At 40.1% G+C, this 21101-nt stretch overlaps 1 protein-coding gene across 5 annotated transcripts in view; it reads left to right on the plus strand.

The window, feature by feature from the left end:
- The first annotated feature begins 256 nt into the window (after positions 1-256).
- Positions 257-21101, plus strand: part of shtn1 (shootin 1) — a 99015-nt gene continuing 78170 nt past the window's right edge. For 3 of the 5 annotated variants that reach the window (XM_078564652.1, XM_078564650.1, XM_078564653.1), the window contains exons 1-4: positions 257-449; positions 4000-4052; positions 10387-10447; positions 17891-17944. In XM_078564652.1, the coding sequence (XP_078420778.1) occupies positions 329-449; positions 4000-4052; positions 10387-10447; positions 17891-17944 (289 nt within the window). In that variant the 5' untranslated portion in view covers positions 257-328. Of the gene's footprint in view, positions 450-3999; positions 4053-7009; positions 7126-10386; positions 10448-17890; positions 17945-21101 lie in introns of those variants that run through there. The other 2 variants (XM_078564651.1, XM_078564654.1) reach the window with 2 other exon arrangements.

Below are 21101 nucleotides of genomic sequence, written 5' to 3' on the forward strand. Positions count from 1 at the left end.
CTCGGAGTTCACAATTAGAAAATATTGGAGATAGGACAACATGGTGATCACACTCAATTTTCCTTCCTTGGCTTATGAAGGGCTTTAAAGGGTAAAAGTGAACGCTAAGGTTTCATTAGGGACCCACCTTTGTTTTTGAAACAGAAGCACAATTATAAGAATTGAACATAACACATTCTTTTTAAATTATAAATACCATCGTGAATTACCGAGTTCCTTTCGATGAAACAATACTTTGTTCCCCTTGCAGCTTTGTTTGCAGGGTGTGTTCAAAAGTTACCTAACTGCAGCTAAACCAGGAGTCAGGTCCACCTGGAAGAACGCCAGCATGAGATCAATGGGACAACCTTTCGACTTCCTGTTAACAGTTCAAATCCGGGACCCAGCAAAAATGGCCACTTCTGAGGAAGACAAACACATCAAAAATTTCAAGGACTTGTCGAAACAAGGTGCGTGTATGTGTTAAAGATTGTTATATTACTCCCACCTCATCCCTTAGGACCCGCAAGCGGTAATCACTAGAAAAAGTTATAGACACTGAAGCGATGTTAAATGTTTGGTAGCTGCGTAAAAAGTCAGAGCCCTCGCTTACTTTCACACAAAGCAGCCTTGAGAGGGCTATTTTTTAAGCCTGAACGGTTGCAGACTCTTAAGTGTCTGTCAAACGAGTGCTCTGTGACTTTGTAGTCAAATTAAAGATAGCGTTTGGCACTTTTCAGAAATGCAGGCAGTTGAGTGCACACGTGAAATAATTCCGCCTTTAACGTCATTAATTTATTCGGGCATCTTCATATAAACTTATGAACGATACGTTTAGGTACAGTATTTATTTCAATAGTTTTTGAATAAATCACAGAGGCCTCAGCTTTATTGTTGAGTGCATTCGACATTATAAATTACATTTGCAGTTAAGATGGGTCTTGCATAGTTCTGTACATTTGAGTAATAATTACTCATTGACAGTGTCAAGATCTAACCTCGGTTCGTTGCCATTGTTTTAGTGTTAATTCTTAGCAAAAATGTTATCTGTAGTGATGAATGATATCCTTAATTTGTCAGTGATACAATCACTGTATATAATCCTAGTATCAGCAATTTGTCAAAGCTAATTATTTTAAAATACATATATAAATTTAGCAGTACTCTACTCCTATGTAGTGACACCGTCACTTGAAATAATGGCAGCCTGGCCTAATTTCCATTGTAGACGCTGTGCTGTATTTCTATGTAGTAAAGTGACCAATGAAACAGGCCTATTATTGTATGTAACACTCTCTAGCAAAGGCAAAATGAGGTGTGATCAGACAAGATTGGAGAATTGGATTTCTTTTAATTCTCCAAATTTGGATGATGTGGGTTAACTTTCAGCTGTGACTTGGATCGGAAACCACCCTGAGCTGATAGTACGAAGGTCACTAGTTCATCTGTAAGAATCTTAAGTGAAATAAGTCTTAGTCATCTTAACCCCATTCTTAGCAGGCGTGAGATTGAGCGCTAAGTCTCACAAATGCCAGAAAGAAAATGATGCAGAAAATGAAAATATCTCTTTGATGCTGTAAGAGATGGACGTTTGAGTTTGCAGCAGAATACAGCAAAAGGCACTGCACTAACATTGCACTGATCTACCTTATGTTAAAACTGTCAGAGTGTGTGAAATGTGGCTCCCTTAATTCTTAGATTACTATTTTTTGTATGGTTGTAATTTTTAAGGTCTAGTTATCAACAGCCTGGATATCAACCACATAATCAGTTAAAGGAAGATGTGATCACATAGAACGAAAAGATCAATAGAGTCAACAACAAAGCAATGCGGATTTCAGGATTGTTCAAAACCTTGCAGATAGCAGGGTAGGCTGAGACAAATGTAAAAATAATGGAAACACGATTGAGAAACTGGGCAAGAGAGTTAAAAAAAAAGCACCAAAAGAAATACAAATTTTAGAAAGGTAGTCATTTATAAGTGAGGAAAGGAAGACAAGACACAAAACCTGGACGGACTTTGTCACATTCTTGCCAATCTCTTTGGGGAATCATCAGAAGTAGGAGTAATGAAGGAGGATTGAAAAGCAGCTAACATAACACCAATCTTTAAAAAAGGGGCATAAAATCAATCCAGCAAACTCTAAGCCAGTGAGCCTATTATCTGATGTGAGTGAAGCAATAGAAGGCATTGTGAGAGAGGGCATCATAAAACAGCCAGATAAAAGCAAAAACTGCGGATGCTGGAAATCCAAAACAAAAATAAAAATACCTGGAAAAAATTTTGATTAGTGAGGACATTTATGGATTTATGAGGGAGGAGGTTTTCAAGGAAATGACAGACCTTATTAACAACACAAATTCCATAGATGCGATGTCTTTAGGTTTCAACAAGGATTTTGACACTGTACTACATAACCAATTAGTTTATATGGCAGTGGAATAAGATTTAAGAGTCTGAAAGGGATTGAAAGTTGTCTAAGCCGGAACAAAGCAAAGGATGGCCCTGAATAGACCTGTATCAACATGGCAGAGGGGTGCTAAAGTAATCAGCAACTAAGCCATTACTGTTTACACTGAATATAAACGACTTGCTTCTGGGGACAGAAACAAACCTAAGTTTGCAGATGGTATGTAATTTGGGGTGGGGGTGTCAAACAATGGGAAACAGAAACTAAAAAGCAAAGTTTTTGTTAGATAAGTTGTGAAGGTGGGCCATTTGTCATGCAAGTTAATAAGACTGCAGAAAAGAAATAAAACTAAGCAAAATGACTCTCGACTATAGGACACTGGAGATAGATTTGGGAGTGTTGTTGTATGGCCTATTAAAACTAACTGTCAGGCAGCAGCGAGGAAAGCTAACTGGATCCTGTGATATAAAACCACAGGGAAAGAACATTAAACCCCATAATGAGTCTGTACATGACACTGACAAGGTGATCTCTGGAGTACTGTGTACAGTTCTGGTCAAGGATATGCAGGCATTACGGATCATGCAATAAAGGGTAACCAAACTGATATCTAGCTTATGTTACCTGAGCTATGAATTGAGATTGAAGAGACTGAGCTAATTTACTCTACAGAAGGTTTATAGCACATATTGAAATTTTTATGATGGGTTGTTGCAGTCTAGAATCAGGAGATATGGTTTCAAACTCAGGAGAGGTAAGGTGCACTGACAGTTTATAGATATGTAGAATGCTACAGTATAAGCTATTTCTTCCACCAAATCTGCACCAGTGACTTTCTTAATATAAACTCACACATCTAATCCCACTCAGCTATTCTCTACCCCATCCAAAAAAAGACATATCCTCTAGAGGCAAAGGATGAGAGTAACCCCCAGTGACTGAAAAGATAACCTCCTTGATTGAGAACCACATGTGAAATGCATTCTGCAGCTGTACCTTGACGCCAATAGATAATAATTGGTCTGCAAGGAAAATCAATCCACATCTTAGAAGCCGAACAAGAGCTGACCTAGCTTCTGTGAACAGACAAACATGAGCAATTTTAAGCTGTCATTATTCTGCCTGACCAGGAACCAGCATGCGAGTCACCTGATTGTACAAAAGTTCCACACATGAGTACTTTTTCATAAGGCATTTTCAAGGGGCAACTTCAGGGGAATATTCAAGTCACACAGGAAATTCAAATCCTATTCTGCTTTCCACAACAAACATAGACAAATGGGCATAAGAATAAAAATGCTGAACATCTTTCAAACAGCTATATAATTCCCTTTTTATGGCTTGCAAGAGGATTCATATTCTATTCACCCAATGTATAATATTTTCTAACTTGTCCTTAGTTCTTTATATGATTACCTTAACCAAGTATTTAGCCCTTACTGGATATGACTTTAATACAGAGTTTTGAATAGTGTATAGATAACTCTTTCCAGCATTTTAAGTTCTATGAATAGACTGTGATAGCTGCATAACGTGAGCTACTGGGGTAATAATTGAAAATTGTATTGACTCAATTCTTATGTGAAAATGTCTTTTTCCTCTACTGTAGCAATTGATGAATATGAAGAACTGGTGAAAGAAAATGAAAAAATAAGAGAGGAGGTTAGTATGTTTCCAATAGTTCAAAATTAAATGACAATACCATATAGGATATAACTCTATAATTGCTTTGTGGATCCTAGAAATTACACACCTGCTAGTATCTCCTATATACACCCTTCTATTGGACATGGTAGATGCATTGTCATTTTTTAAAAGCTTGCAAAAGATAATTAATCTATTTACAGCTCATTTGCAATGATATGCTTTTGCCCTTGTCCTCCTGAATCAATTTGGCTCCCCACTCCAGTGGCATTTTGCGTCCCCCCACCCACTTCATTGATCAGCTGATTGATCCTGCTACCTCACACTGCCAAGCCTTTATGCCGTTTCCACACCCCTTGCCTCTCCATGAGAGACATTTCAGTCCTTGCCATTCCCTATTCACCTAAACTAGAGAATAAGCCTGTGAAACTTCCTGTCTCTACTGATCAAGTACATTTTTGTTGGCCGATAGCCCAATCCTCCTCCACAGGGCCCTCAAAACCTGTTCTGCACCCGTCCCACTCCATCCTCACTAATTATTCAATCATCCTCCACCACCTCTTCCTTCCCTAGTTGTCACTCTCCTCATTCTCTCCCTTCCCCTTACCCTCCTTTCCCTCTTCCATCCATCTTCAATGTTTCCCTCTTTCTCCTTTTCTCCTCCTTCCACCCTTTTCCTCTTCATGTTTCCCTATATGCCTTCCTCCACCCTCACCAATTTCCTCTTTTTCTCTTCTTGTACATTCATGTCTCCTCCTCCAAAAGCTTGTCTTTCTCTCTCCTGCTCCATTTCTGCTTACCTCTCCCTCTTCCCACTCATGCCTCTCTCCCCTTCTCTCCATCTTCCTCATGCCTTCTCTCACCTTGTGCTCCTCTTTTTTTTTCTCCTTTCACTCCTCTTTTCTCTTCTCCACTTAACACTTCCTTCCATCCTCCTTCCTTCCGCCTCTTATTCTTCCTTCCCATCTGCATCTTTCTTCTAATGCTGCTGCACCAGAATACTTCGCTTGCTCTTGACTCCTTGTGTGAAACACCACAGAGATTGACTAGTTAATTGCTAATTATAACTGGTCTATTCAGCGCCTTCTTAATTATAAATTTCAATGGCGTTTATAGAAATTATGTGGCTCAAAATGTTCACTGTAAAATTGGGTATTGTAACTTAATTGTGTTTTGTTATAATAATGTTTAGAATTTTGCTACAAAAAGCAAACATAAAATTTCCCCTGTGGGTTGTTACATCAATGCAAATTTTGATGGTTTGTTTTTACAATAAATATCAAGTTATATGATTGATTTATTATTATTAAGATGGATGATAGAGCTAAGGCAAGGAGCCTCCTTTGGTTGGTCAGGCCTTAAGCTACGGATCATTGGCCACATTGCAGTAATACAATTTTTTCATTAACTTCTGTTAATTCTGTGAATTATTGTTCATTTATTGTCATATTAATACATTAATGTGTTGAATGTGTTCCACAGTTTAATTATTTAATTGAAAATAATTGACTATTTAGTGGATTCTAGGTCAATGGAATAGTTACTCCAACAGTCTCTATATGAATAGGTTGTGATTTTGATGGGACTCTATTGTAATTGTGTTAATATATAATTAGTAATTGTGATCATGCATCATAGTGTTATGAATCTTGGGGAGGGATTGTGTTGATAATTGTAATGGGCTTTTCTGACATGCTGCATAAAATATATCTTCCTGAATTGTTTAATGTAAATATGTAAAATTGTGGTAATATATGTCCTCTTTGGTTAAAGAATACTGAAACTAAAAAATAACTGAAAATCTGATCTTTTTAGCCAAAAGTGTTAATAAACAGAACATGAAGTAAATCAAAATAGAAATTTTTGTTAAAAGTTATTTTATACATTGGTGTTTGTCCAGACTAAAAGCAAATTTGGTTTGGAATTTAATTTGCATTCAATGTCAAGTTTATGTGGTAACTAAAGTACTCTAAATAAAATTGAGCTCACCTTAATAATATGTAACATTTTTATCATCTACTCAGTCAATCAAACATTATGCTTCTAAAATATAATTTGAATTCATAATAAGATATGTTGAGCAGGACATTCCTGATGATTAAGACAAGTATTGAAGTTTCACATTTTGTTGCTATTTCTTAAGAGTATGGTTTCTCAGCATTTGGAAAATTATCGGTCAACTTTTCCAAAAGTTACCTGCAAACGCATCATACGTTATTATGGTTCCCCTTGCTATTAATGTGTCTCCTCCCAGTACCATCATTCCTAAGAAACATATCCTTTTAAAAAAGCGTTGTCATTCTTTAGTAACTCATACAGACAGGGGCACCATTAGAACCATGCAACCTGAGCTAGTCAGGGACCCTGAGTGGCTCCACTGAAAGGACTCCTATGCAGTTGTAATTGCAGATTCCTGATCACTCTGTCAACTAATTGAAAATGTGACCGATCGTGATCTTTGGTGTGTGAATTTGACAATAGTTTGTTTTTAGCCTCGTTGAATAAAATTAAAGGGCCCCAACCCAAACCTTTGCGAGGGGCCCTGGCAAGGCAAACACCGCTCTTGCTTACAGAAGAATATGGAATATCATCAGTTCAAAGCTCTTTCTACAAAATAGTGATTTAAACATTCCAGTACAACCCTGGTACAATAGCCAAATTTTTGCAATGAATCGTTGACATTTTTTTCCGTTTTTACATTTTAAATTCAGTTCGAGATGGTGTTGAGTTGATACTGCTCACAAAATGGGACTTGTATTATTGCAATGCATAGTTGGGTAGCCCTGTGCTTTGGTTCCTTTTGTATGTTACGCTTTGTTCAGACGCGCACACTTTCACAGACCTCTGTTCGCCAGCCGATGAAACTTATTTTTTCAAATCAAGATTGCAGTATCATTAAAATATTCACATTTAAGAAATCTCCTGGCTGTTCAGTTGATTATTTTTAAACTTGATTTATTCAAAATCATGAAGAGTCTGGACAAAGCAGATAGGGAGAAACTGTTCCCACTCGTGAAAGGATCAAGAACAAGAGGGCAGTGTCAACATCAAGGATTCCGAAATCAGTAAAGGTATCCTTGGGCCACAAATAGTAAGTGGACTGTGTAAGTCAAACACACTTTTGAGTTGGGCAGAATCATAAGTGCATGCAAGCATTCCAGTGATCATAACTATGTTGGCAACACTATGCATCATGTCCCATTGATGTCCCAGGGAACCCATAGTTGAAAAAAACACTACAACAAAGTGTACTATGCCTAAAAGATGAAAGAACTGCTTAGTAAACTGACCTTTACCCGAGTCCAACAATACAAGAGTCGAAAGTTCTATCAGTAATTTTTTTTTTACCTGTCACGTTTCCATTTTGCACAGTAGTGACTTCTTTGCATAATATTTCCAAATTTGGTAATCCTTTATGCTATGACTCCATTGGGAGCTGGAAAGAAGAACTAGACACCACCCACAATATCAACTTGCATTTATATGTAGTAAATATAGTAAATGCAGTAAAACATGTAGTAATGAAGTAAAACAAGTTAAAGTTTAATGTTTTTAAACTGTAAACAGTTTAATGTAGTAAAACATTTAGGGGCTTCACAGAAGCAATTATCAAACAAAATTTGACACTGAGGCACATGAGATATTAGGGCAGGTGACCAAAAGCTTGGTTAAAGTGTTAAATTTTAAGAAGTATCTTAAAGGAGGAGAGAAAGGCAGGGAGGTATAGGAGGCATTTCCAGAGCTCAGGGCTTATACAGCTGAAGAAATAGTACCATCAGTGGAGCAAAGAAAATCAGAGATGTGCAAGAGGCTGCAGAGATTTTGGATGGGTTGTAAGGCTATGAGATAGTGATGGGCATGGCCGTGGAAGGATTTGAAAACGAGAGTGAGAATTTTAAAATTTAAGTGTTGCTGGGCTGGGAGTTAATGTATGTCACTGAGCAAAGGAGGGATAGGTGAACAGGACTTGGTGCGGGTTAGGATTTGGGCACTGGAGTTTTGGATGAGCACAAGTTTACAGAGGGTGCAAGGTTGGAGGCTTGTCAGGAGGGTATTAGAATATTCAAGTCTTGAGGTGGCAAATGCATGGTTGATGGTTTCACAGAAGATGAACTGAGGTAGGGGCAGAGTTGGGTAATGTTACAGAGGTGGAAGTTGGTGGTCTTAATAATGGCACAAATATCTGGTCAGAAGCTCAGCTCAGGGTCATATAGGATGATGAGGTTGCGACCTGTCTAGTTCAGCCTCAGACAGTTGCAAGAGAGAGGGATGTTAGTCAGGCTAGGGAACAAAGTTTATGGTGAGGACCAAAGATAAATGACTTTTGTCTTCCCAATATTTAATTGGAGGAAATTTCTGCTCATCAAATACCGAATGTCAAAGTGTGACAAATTGGAGACAGTGAAGGGATCAAGAGGGGTACTGGTGAAGTAGAATTGGGTTCAAATCAGCTTACATAGAAATGTAGGGACATAGGACTTAAGAGCAGGAGTAGACCATTCAGCCCTTTGAGCCTGCTCTGCCATTTGATAAGATCATGGCTCATCTGGTTGTCGTCTCAACTCCACTCTCCCGCCTGTTCCTCAAAACCCTTGACTGCCTTGTCTATCAAAATTCTATCTAACTCTGCCTTGAATAAATTCAAAGACCCAGCCTCCTCTGTTTTCTGGGGAAGAGAATTCCATATGCCAACAATCCTATAAGAGAAAACATTTCTTCTCATCTCCTCTTCTTAAAAAGTAGACTTCTTAATCTTAAACTGTGTCCCCTGATTCTATTCTCTCCCATAAGTGGAAATGGTATCCACTGGTATCCTGGTATCCACCCTGTAAAGTCCCCTAAAGATCTTATACGTTTCAATAAGATCACCTCTCATTCTTCTAAACTCCGATGGGTAAAGGCCAATCTGCTCAACCTTTCCTCATAATATAAGCCCCTCACCCCAGGAATGAATTGAGTGAACCTTCTATTAACTGCTTCTTTATATCTTTTTTCAAATAAGGAGACCAATACTGTGCACAGTATTCCAGATGTGGTCTCACCAAGGCCCTGTACAGCTACAGTAAAACTTTCTTACTTTCATATTCCATTCCCCTTGCAATAAATGACAACATTCCATTTACCTTCCTAATCACCTGCTGTATTTGCATAATAACTTTTTGTGATTCATGTACTAGGACACCCAGATCCCTCTGTACCACTGAGTTCTGCAATCTCCCTCCATTTAAATAGTATACTGCTTTTCTATTCTTCCTTCCAAAGTGGGCAAGTTCACATTTTCCTACATTATACATGTGGAACCTAAAGTTGTGTCTTTGGATGATGTTGCCAGTGGGAAGCATGTAGACTGGGAATAGGAGGGGATTAAGGATAAATCCTTTTTGGGGTGTGGGGGGTCATGTGGCGACTCCAGGGGAGAAGGAAAAATGGTGTGGGAAGAGAAGCCATTTGACATTGATTCTCTGGCTATGACTGGGTAGATAAAAATGGAAACAGATGAGGACAGTGCCACTAGCTAGACAATAGAAGTGGGGTTTTGGAGGAGCAATGCATTTCAAAGTGATCCTGGAGTAGTGAGCAATTTTGGCAGAGAAGAGGAGGGCCCAATAATGCTTTATGTGATCCAGCCAGATCTAGCGATGAGTGACTAAACCAGCTGTCCACCATAAACGTTCAAGACTGCACGCTGTGGACCTGTGGGATCAGGGATGACCATATAAGATGACAAGGTCAAGGGGTGGCCATGACAATAGATCAACAAGCTTATGTGGAGGGGGAGATTAAGGGACAATAAGAGCCCATTGAATAAATGTAAATTGTGTTGACCAACTGCAATATCTCCTTCCTTAAGATAACTTCCTAATTCTTCATTTGAAAAAAAGCTACCAGTATTAGTAAATTTTAGTATTCACCAAATCCGGTTGAAAATACTCTAATTTTAAATTTAGCTGTTAAGATTCTCCAATATTATAGGATGCATTATACTGCTATACAACTAAACTATTATACTCATCTGAGACTGGCGCCTACGCATAATGATGTAAAGTTGTTACATCTTGAGTTATATTATTGACCACATGTTGTACTAACTTAGTAACTGAGCATTCTCAATATTAAGATTGTACAAAATGTGCACAAAAAGCTGTTACGCTTCATTGCATGACAGTATCACTGTTTCCAAAATAGTTATCAGAAACAAGAGGCAAATATTTGCTGAATTAGATTTGGTTCACATTTTTCCAAGTAAACTGTTAAAAATTACAGCTGAGTGGTAAATTGATAATGACAAGCCACAGCATCATCTTGTGTTATGTTTGATATGATTTTGATTCATTTTCCTTTTTATGAACAGAATGCAAGGTTGATTGAAGAAAAAAATAATGTTAATCAGCAAGTGAAGGAGTTTCATCGAGGTAAGTCGATGTGCTAGATATGTTGATGAACTCTTGAGTGCTACAATAGTTACAAAATGCTAATTGGCATGCTAGAATTCACAACCTTATCAGATCTAGTGTAGCAATGTGTAGAAATATAGCAGGAAATGTGAAATTAGAAACAGAAAATGCTGGAAATGCATGCCAGGTCTGTCAGTAACTAAGCCTGACAAGACCAGGTAATGCCTCAGGCTATGAGCCTTCCACAATGGGCCAAATGACCTTCTCTGCTGAAATTTCTATGATTTTATTATCAGAGTTGGTACACAGCAGGAATATCCACAGAATCTTTACAGTGCAGAAGAAGGCCTTTCGGCCCATCGAGTCTGCACTGGTTCTCTGAAAGAGCATTTTGCCTAGTCCCACTCCCCTGCCTTATCCCCGTAACCTTGCGCATTCTTTCTTTTCAGATAGCAATCCAATTCCCATTTGAATATCTCAATCAAACCTGCCTCCACCACCCTTTTAGGAAGTTTGTTCTAGACTCCAACCGCCCTCTGGGTGAAAAGAAATTTTCTCACCTCACTTTTACTCCTTTTGCCAATTATTTTGAACCTGTGCCTTCTAGTTCTTGATGCCCTCTTGAGTGGGAACAGTTTATCACTGTTTACTCTGTCCATACCCCTCAGGATCTTGAATACCTCTATCAGGTCTCCTCTCAGTCTTCTTTTCTCAGGAAAACAGTCCCAACCTCTCTAATCTATCCTCATAGCTACAGTTCATTATCCTTGGAATCATTCTTGTGAATCTCCTCTTTACTCTCTCCAATGCCTTCACCTCCTTCCTCAAGTAAGGCTCCCAGAACTAGACGCAGTACTCCAAATGAGGCCTAGCTAGCTTCTCACACAAGTTCAACATGACCTCCTTACTCTTGTATTCAATGCCTCTATTAATGACTTCAATGACTTATGTACATATACACCAAGGTCCCTCTGTTCCTGCACCTCCTTTAGAGTTTCTTGCTTTATTTTAGACTCTCTGTCCATAATCTTCCTGCCAAAATGAATCACCTCACACTTCTCTACATTGAACCTCATCTGCTACTTAGATAAAAACAAAAAACTGCGGATGCTGGAAATCCAAAACAAAAACAGAATTACCTGGAAAAACTCAGCAGGTCTGGCAGCATCGGCGGAGAAGAAAAAAGTTGAAGTTTCGAGTCCTCATGACCCTTCCTGTTGAAAGGTCATGAGGACTCGAAATGTCAACTTTTTTCTTCTCCGCCGATGCTGCCAGACCTGCTGAGTTTTTCCAGGTAATTCTGTTTTTGTTCTCGTCTGCTACTTATCTGCCCAATCCGCTAACATGTCTATGTCCTTTTGAAGTTCAAGACTATCCCCATCACAGTTGACAGAGTTTCCAATTTTCGCATTATCTGAAAATTTTGAAATCATGCCCTGAACACCACAATCTAGGTCATCGATATATACCAGGACAAGCAAGGGCCACAACACTGACCCCTGCAGAACTCCACTACAAACCTTCCAACAATCTGAAAAACAACCATTTATCACTAGTCTCTGTTTCCTGTCACTCAGCCAATTTCTTATCCAAGTGCCTACTTTCCCTTTTATTCCATGAGCTAGAATTTTGCTCACAAGTCTGTTGTGTGGCACTGTATCAAATGCCTTCTGAAAATCCATGTACACCACATCAACAGCATTGCCCTTATCAACTTTCTCTGTTACCTCCTCAGAAAAACTTCATGTTTGTTAAACATGATTTTCCCTTAATGAATCCATGTTGGCTTTCCTTAATTATCCTGCACTTGTCTAAGTGACTATTGATTTTGTCCCAAACTATAGTTCTCAGAAGTTTCCCTCCCACTGAAGTCAAACTGACTGGGCTGTAGTTGCCGGCTTTATCCTTGCACCCCTTTTTGAACAAGAGTGTAACATTTGCAAATCTCCAGTCTTCTGGCACCACCCCCCTGTCTAAGAAAGACTGGTGCCTCAGCAGTTTCCACTCTCGCTTCCCTCCGTACCCTTAGATGCATCTCACCTGGTCCTGGTATTTTATGTAAAGATTGCCTTTCCAACACCTACTTCTCAATTGTGAATTCTTCTTATGTACCAGTTACCTCCTCTCTCACCTTGGCCTGGGTAGCAACTACTTCCTTTGTAAAGACAGATGCAAAGTACTCATTTAATACCTCCACTATTTCCCCTGCCTCCATGTGCAAGCCCCCTTTTTTTATCCCTAATTGGCCCTAATCTGTCTTTTATCCCCTTTTAATATTACAAAGTGACGTAGATAGGGTAAATGTGTGGGCAAAGAGCTGCCAAATGGAGTATAATGTGGGCAAATGTGAAACTGTCCATTTTATCAGGAAGAATAAAAAAGAAGCATATTATCTAAATGGTGAAAGATTGGAGAGCTCTGAGATCCAGAGGGATCTCGGTGTCCTAGTGCATGAATCACAAAAGGCTAGTATGCAGGTACAGCAAGTAATTAGGAAAGCTAATAGAATGTTATCATTTATTGCAAGGGGAATTGAATATAAAAGTAGGGAGGTTATGCTTTAGTTGTACTGGTGAGACCACATCTGGAGTATTGTGTGCAGTATTGATCTCCTTATTCAAGGAAATATGTAAATACATTGGAAACAGTTCAGAGAAGGTTTACTAGGCTAATACCAAGAATGGGCGGATAATCTTATGAGGAAAGGTTGGACAGGTTAGGCTTGTATCCACTGGAATTTAGAAGAGTAAGAGGTTACTTGATCAAAAGCTTTAAGATCCTGAGGGGTCTTGACATAGTGGATGTGGAGAGGATGTTGCCTCTTGTGGGAGAACCTAGAATTAGGGGTCACAGTTTAAAAATAAGGGGTTGCTCATTTAAGACAGAGATGAGAATTTTTTTCTCTGAGGATTGTGAGTCTTTGGAACTCTCTTCCTCAAAAGGCAGAGGAAGCAGGGTCTTTGAATATCTTTAAGGCAGAGCTAGATAGATTCTTGATTAATAAGGGGAGGTAATAGGTTATCAGGGGTAGGCAGGAGGTTACAATCAGATCAACCATCATCTTCTTGAATGGTGGAGCCATTCAAGATGCTTGAAGGGCCGAGTGGCCTACACCTGCTCCTAGTACATATGTTAGTGTACATTTATATGCTTATAGAAAACCTTGGGATTCTCTTTTATGTTCGCTGCCAGTCTCTTTTCATGCTCTCTCCTTGCTTTGCTTATTAGTTTTTTTCACTTCCCCTCTGGTCCTTCTGTATTCTGCCTGATTTTCCATTGTATTTTCTACCTAACATCTATCATGTGCGCACTTCTCCCTTTTCACCTTCACCTCTATCTCTCTCGTCATCCAGGGAGCTCTGGATTTATTTGTCCTACCTTTCCCTTTCAAGGGAAAATACTTTGAATTGCCTACAACACTGTTTCTTTGAAGGTGGCCCATTGATCAGCCACTATTGTTTCCGCCAACATTTGATTCCAGCTCACTCGACTCAGGTGCATTCTCATCGCATCGAAGTTGGCTTTTCCCCAATTAATTATCCCTGCTCTGGATCATTCCTTGTCCTTTTTCATGGCTAACTTAAACCTTATGATACAATGGTCACTGTCCCCTAAATGCTCTCCCACTGATATTTGATCCACTTGGGCCAACACATTCCCCAAACCAGGTCCAAAAGTGCCTGCCCTGTCGTTGGACCAGAAACATACTGCTGCAGAAAATTATCTTGAACACATTCCAAGAACTCTTGCTCCTCGCGTCCCTTTGCACTATTCCTATCCCAGTCTATATTAGGATAATCAAAGTCCCCATCATAATTACTTTATAATTCTTTCACCTCTCTAATTTCTTTGCAAATTTGTTTCTCTACATCCCTTCCATTATTTAGTAGTCTATATGCTATACCAATCAATGTTATTGCACCTTTTTTATTCCTTAGCTTTAGCCAGAGAGATTCTGTCCTTGACCCCTCTGGAACATCCTCTCTCTCCAGTACTATAATGCCATGTTTAATCAATACTGCCACTCCCCCAACTTTTCTTCCTTCCCTGTCTCTCCTAAACATCTTATACCCAGGACTATTTAAGGCCCAGTCCTGTCCTTCTTTGAGCCAGGTCTCTGTTATAGCAATAATACCATAATTTCATTTGTCAACCTGTGCCTGTACACCAATCTTATTAACCACGCCCCGTGCCTTCACATACATGCACATTAACCTTGATTTAGGCTTTTTTTACTTTCCTCCTTACTCTGACCCCATCTAATGACTTACTATTGCCTACTCTAATTCTATCAAACTCTCCAAATATTCTGTTTACCTTGATACTACTCTCTGATATATCCTCCTAATCAATTAATATTCTGTACTTTCCACTGCCAGTTTTTCTCATCTGCACTCTGAATTTCCCCTCAGGTTCCCATCCGCTTGCCAATCTAGTTTAAACCCTCCCCATCAGCACTAGCAAACCTTACCGTGAGGGCACTAGTCCCAGTCCTGTTAAGGTGTAACGTGTCCTTCTTGTAGAGGTCCCACTTGCCCCAGAACCAGCCTTAATGCCTCAGAAATCTAAAGCCCTCCATTTCACCAACCTCTTGTCGAACTGCTCAATCTTCCTATTCTTGTGCTCACTAGCATGTGGCACTGGGAGTAACCTTGAGATTACTGCTCTTGACAGCCTGCTTTTTAATTCCCTTCCTAACTCCCTAAAATTTGCTTTCAGGACCTCATCCCTTTTCCTGCCAATGACATTGGTCCCAATGTGGACCACAACCTCTGGCTGTTCACCCTCCCCCAAAAGAATGTCCTGCAGCCGCTCTGTGACATCCTTGATCCTGGCACCAGTGGGGCAACATGCCATCCTGGAGTCATGTGTACACCCCAGAAACACTTGTCTGCAACCCTAACTATGGAATCCCACTGTTCCACTGTTCCTCCTCCCCTCCTATGCAGCTGACTCACCTATGGTGCCACAAACTGGGTCTTGCAACAGTCCTCTGAGAATTATCTCATTCACCAGTAGCCAAAATGGAAAAGCAGTTAGTGAGCAAGATAGCCTCAGGGGATTCCTGCACTACCTGCCTGTTTCTCTTGCATGTTCTGGTGATCACCCATTCCCTCTCTGCCTGTGTACTTCTTGGCTGTGGGTGTGATCACTTCTTTAAACGTGCTGCCCACATAATCCTCAGCCTTGCAGATGCACCACAGTGACTCCAGCTGCTGCTCAAATTCTGCAACCTGGAGCTCAAGTTTCTGCAGCTGGTGACACTTCCTGCAGACAGTCACTGAGGGCATTTTGTGCCTGCATGACCTCTCACACCCTGCAGGATGCACATCCCAGATGGCCGAGCTACACTGACATACCTTAACTTTTATATAATGTGTTTACTACGGAATGATATAATATAATAACTCACCTGTCACTCATCCATTATCTCCTTTGTACTGAGCCTGGAAAGGCTATAGTTACCAACCAATCAACTTACGGGACTCCTGTGATGTCACTTTTAGATTTTATCTGTAAACTCCCAGCTTACTCTCTCCACTGCTTTATGGTCTCTCCTGTTCTCGGTCTGAACTCCGACTACTTTATGGGCTGTCTCCCTCCGAACTCTCTTTTCCTCGCTCCCTCTTTTTCTCTCCCTCTCTCTTTCTCTTGCGCTCGCTCCAAACTCCTGCTGCTTTACGGGCTCTCACTCCGAACTCCCACTACTTTTTGGGCTCGCATGCTCTCTCCAAAGTCACAGCTTTCTTGCGATGTCACATAAGCAGCTGTCCCCAGTGCGTTCTCCAACCAGGTTCGTTCTCTGCCTCTCTCCCGGATAAAATCCTTAAAATTCCAACAGTTGCTGTGATGTGATTTGAACCCATGTCCACAGAGCATTAGCCTGGGCCTCTACATTACCAGCGACATTACATTACCCCCATGCCACCATCACCCCCAAATAGCCCTTTTATAGGATTAACCAGAATGAAGAAGGGAAGAGGGAACGATAGGTAAATGTCAAGAGTACAGATGTTTTATCAAGTAATTAGCTACCTCAAATGTAGTATGTATAAAAAAATGTTAATTTGTTATTTACATAATTCAATGTCTTTCCCCACCACTATTCCTTTCCACAATTATTATTCATTCAAAGAAAGTTGATTCTACTACACCTGTATTAATTACCATATTTTAGACTGTTATATACATCTTCAAATTTTAAAGCAGTCCTGCCAACGTAACAGATAATAGTGGTTCATTTTGTTGTATGCTACTTTGAAAAGTAAGTACAGGTCTATTTTAAATAAGATAATGAAAATGGGAAAGGAAAAACATGTAAAATATGTAGAAGGATATTAAAAGTTTTAAACTAAAGCTTGAGTCAAAATTGGTGGAGAGTGAAGCAATACCACTGGACAAAGGAGAATCTTCAGTTCCCATCAGAATGCCGCGGGGCTTATAATAAGAAGATTAATCTTGCACACCTTCTGGATGTACCCTAACTGCTGAACAATTGGCAAATGATGCTACACAATATGACATGATCAAGTCGCATAACATGCACCATGGTGCACCCTGTGCTTTTTTTATATTGGTTTCCTAGGCCTGTAGGCGAGCAAGCACCCAGATACCCGTTTAAATAGTGACACAAAATTCTTATTTTGTGTTGAAATTGGAAGAAATTGAAATAGAGCTCTAGCTCAATAAATTGCCATTCAAAGATGGGGAAGGTGTAAAACCATTTTGTTGTGGCACTATAACAAGGCTAAGCAAAAAAAGCAAGTTAAAGTAGACCTTATGGCTCCTTAAGCCTCCTACATCCTTGTGTTAAATCACAGCTGATCTTTGACCTCAACTCTACTTTCCTGCCCGATTCCCATATCCATTGATTTCCTTAAATTCTAAAAATCAATTTATCTTAGCATTGAATATACTCAATGATTGAGCATCCACAGCTTTTGAGGTAGAGAATGCCAAAGATTCACAACCCTCCAAGTGAAAAAATTCCTCCTCACTCCACTCTTTATTTTATTCATTCACGGGATGTGGGCTTCACTGGCTGGGCCACAATTTATTACCCATTCCCTATTTGCCCTTGAGAAGGTGGTGGTGAGCTGCCTTCTTGAACCGTTGCAGTCCATGTAGATATACCCCCCACAGTGCTGTTAGGGAGGGAGTTCAGGATTTTGACCCAGCGACAGTGAAGGAACAGCAATATATTTCCAAATCAGGATGGTGAGTGACTTGGAGGGGAATTTCCAGGTGGTGGTGTTCCCATCTGTCTGCTGCCCTTGTCCTAAATGATCAACCCTTATCCTGAGGCTGTGACCCCGTGTTCTAGATTCCACAGCCAAGGGAAACAACCTGTCTGTGTCTCTCCTGTCAGGTGTCTCAGAATTTTTTGTTTCCTTGATATCACGTGTCATTCTTCTAAACTCCAGAGAGTATAGGCCCAATCTACTTACCCTCTCCTCACAGGACAACCCTCATCCCAGCAATCAAACAGTGAACCATTGCTGCACTGCCTCCAAGGTAAGTATATGTATTCTTAGATAAGGGTACCAAAACTGCACAGTATTTCAGCTGTGGCCAAAGCCCTGTACAATTGTAGCAAGACTTCCTTACTCTTATACTTCAATCCCCTTGCAATAAAGACCAACATTGCATTTGCCTTCCTGATTGCTTGCTGAGAAATCAAAGTGGAGGGTAGAGTTCATGGTCTGAAGTTGTTGAACTTGATATTGAGCCCAGAAAGCTGTAAAGTGTCTAATTGGAAGATGAGGTGTCGTTCCTCCAAGCTTGCTTCCTCTAGCATCTCATCTTCTGATTAAGCACTTTACAGCCTTCTGGATTCAACATTGTGTTCAACAACATTGTGTTCAACAAATTCAGACCATGAACTCTGTCCTCTGTTTTGAATTTTTCCCCCAGTGCCAGATTGTATCTTGTTCTTATGTTTTTGTTTTCAGCCAGTGCTGACTCTTTGCCTGCTATTAACACATTCTCCTATTTTGTTTTCAGACAGTGTTATTCTGCTATTAGCACTTACTCTGGACTAAAGCTTTAGTCTTTAACACTATCATTACCACTCCCTTTGTCTTGTGTCCCATGGCATCTTTGTAATTTAATTTCTCCTGCCCTCTAACCTATCCCTGACCTTCTATTTTGCTCCTCATGCCCCTCCCCACTTTTTACAACAGAATAAAGCCCATCACATTTCTACCTCTCTCCAGTTCCAAAGAAGAGTTGTATTAGGCTCAAAACGTTAACTCAGTTTCACTCTCCACAGATGCTGCCAGTCTTGCTGAGTTTTCCCAGCTTTTTCTGGTTTTATTTTAGATTTCCTCAGTATTTTGCTTTTATGCTAATTTTCTGGCTTTCTTGCAGAAGGATATCTAAATCTCTCTGAATTGTCTCTCCATTAAAGAAAAGCTATGTTTTTCTATTCTTCCTGGTAAAGTGAATAACCTCAAATTTCCTAACTCCATCTGCCACTTTATTGCCCACTCACTTAACCTGTCTATACCCCTTTGAGCCTCTTTGTGTTTTGTGTTCTACTTGCAGCTTATTGAGTGTGAGAACCTTTGACCTAGAAGCAGTGCAGGAAGGAAAATTTATAATTTCTAGACAGTGGAATCTGTAATTGTTTTTAAGAATGTTTGAAAAGGACTTTCATGAGTTTGCTTTAATTGTAAAGAGATCAGCTCTAATATTCTTGAAAATTAAGGAACTGGTCCATGTGACCTGGTGACCCTTAACCTGGCAGCAATACCAACAGGAAGCAAGTTGAGATACCAAAGCCATATGGCTGCCAGACACAAGGAGAGCTGGAGGCAAAAGGTGATCAGCATGCAGTTGCAGACACAAGGAGGATGCAGACAGAGCCAGAAAGAGGTGCATAGAATTCATGTGAGGAGAAGCCAGCAAAGTGCTCTACAAAAATGTCAGTTTTCTGTTTGACAGCAAGAAGGAATATGGAATTTCAGAAGCTCTCGTGGAAGTGATGTATGAGCGAGCTAAAAGAGATTGAATCCTAAGAGCGGTGTGAAGAGCTCAGACATGTAAAGGAGCTGAGAGTTTGTATCAGAGGACCAGATAATGACCTGGGTGGCGTTGGTTGGTTGAAAAGGAACTCCGGCAAACTACACCATCAGAACTGTCGTGACCCGAGGAAGAGAGGGTTCATAGAAGTGTGCCTTGCAGATGATGATCATACCTGTGAAACTCAAGATGTGAAAGCTGCTGTCAGATAGGACTCCTGAACTACCCTGTGAGAGTAAAGAGCAGCATGTTGTAGAACTGTGTAGCTACCGAATGTCAAATGTCTGCAGGGACTGATGCCAGTGCTTGTGGTGGTGTAAGACATAACTTTGTTGTATCAACTATTGAAAGAGAAACTTACTTTTTATTTGAAATATCATTTGTTTGTTCATTTACATTGATTCTGATGTGTTAAAGTAAAAGTCACAAAAGTAAAACCTTGTTGGTAATATCTTCATGAGGGGGCGGGGGTGGCATGGTCACAAAATTGCAAAATGGTTACAGCACAGAAGGAGGCAATTCAGTCCATTTTGTCTATACTGACCCTCAGAAGCAATTTACCTAATGCCTCCCTGTATCCCTGCACATTCTTCCGTTTCAGATAATAACCATATTCCCTCTTGAATGCCTCGATTGAATCTGCCTCCACTGCGCTCTTGGGTAATGCATGCCAGATCCTAAACATTCACTGTGTGAAAAAGTGTTTCCTCGTGCAGATATTGCTTCTTTTGTCAGTTACCTTAAATCTGTGCTCTCTGGTTCTCAATCCTTCAACCAATGGGAACAGTTTTCCCCTATCTACTCGCTCGATCACTCATGATTTTGAATACCTCTATCAAATCTCCTGTCAACTTTCTCTTCTCCATTGAGAACAGACCCACTTTCTGCAATCGATTTACATAACTGAAGTTCCTCATCCCTGGGATCATCATCTAATTTGAAACTCCTTTATTCTAATACCAAGTGCAATATGTGGATTTTCCATTTCCCAGCCACAGAAAATTATTTACATGACACCTTAACTGTATAAAATCCCAAATGCTTCTCAAAAAGCAGAGGAATATGGAAGAAGAAATAAGGATGTGAGAGCAAAAGGTTAATTGAAGAGTTTTAAGTCAAGTTTGGAAGAGGAGAGAGAGGTGAAGTGGTAGAGCAATTTAGAGAGCTCTCTAAAGCTCTGGAGTGGGTGAAGCAAGGTGAGGAATTCACAAAACTCAAATCAGAACATTGGAGAAATGCAGGGGAAGATACAAGAATGGAACTGGTTGAGGAGCAGCCTGGAATGAGACTTGGAGTAATGTAAAGACAAGGGCAAGGATTTTCGATTTACTGATAACCCAAATCCTATTGAGCATGGAAAAAAACCCAAGAATTCAGTGGAAGAACAAAAGCTGGGCTGGAGTTGAGGGGGGTGGGGGGGGGGGGGGGGGGGGAGCTAGAATTCTGAAGTGGAATACATATACTTCTTTGGTTTAATTTTGATAAGCTTTGCAGAATCTAGTACAACAGGAGAGCAGCTAAGGAAATTGGGAAAGATTAGAAATGAGAAGGATAAACCAGTGTTGCGCAAGGCACTTTTCTTTTAACCGTGCCTGCAATCCTAAACCTAAAATTAACATCTATGCATTTGTTAAAGGAACATTACCCT

Source organism: Cetorhinus maximus, chromosome 20 (genome assembly GCF_964194155.1).
Source record: "Cetorhinus maximus chromosome 20, sCetMax3.hap1.1, whole genome shotgun sequence".
NCBI classification, from domain to species: domain Eukaryota; kingdom Metazoa; phylum Chordata; class Chondrichthyes; order Lamniformes; family Cetorhinidae; genus Cetorhinus; species Cetorhinus maximus.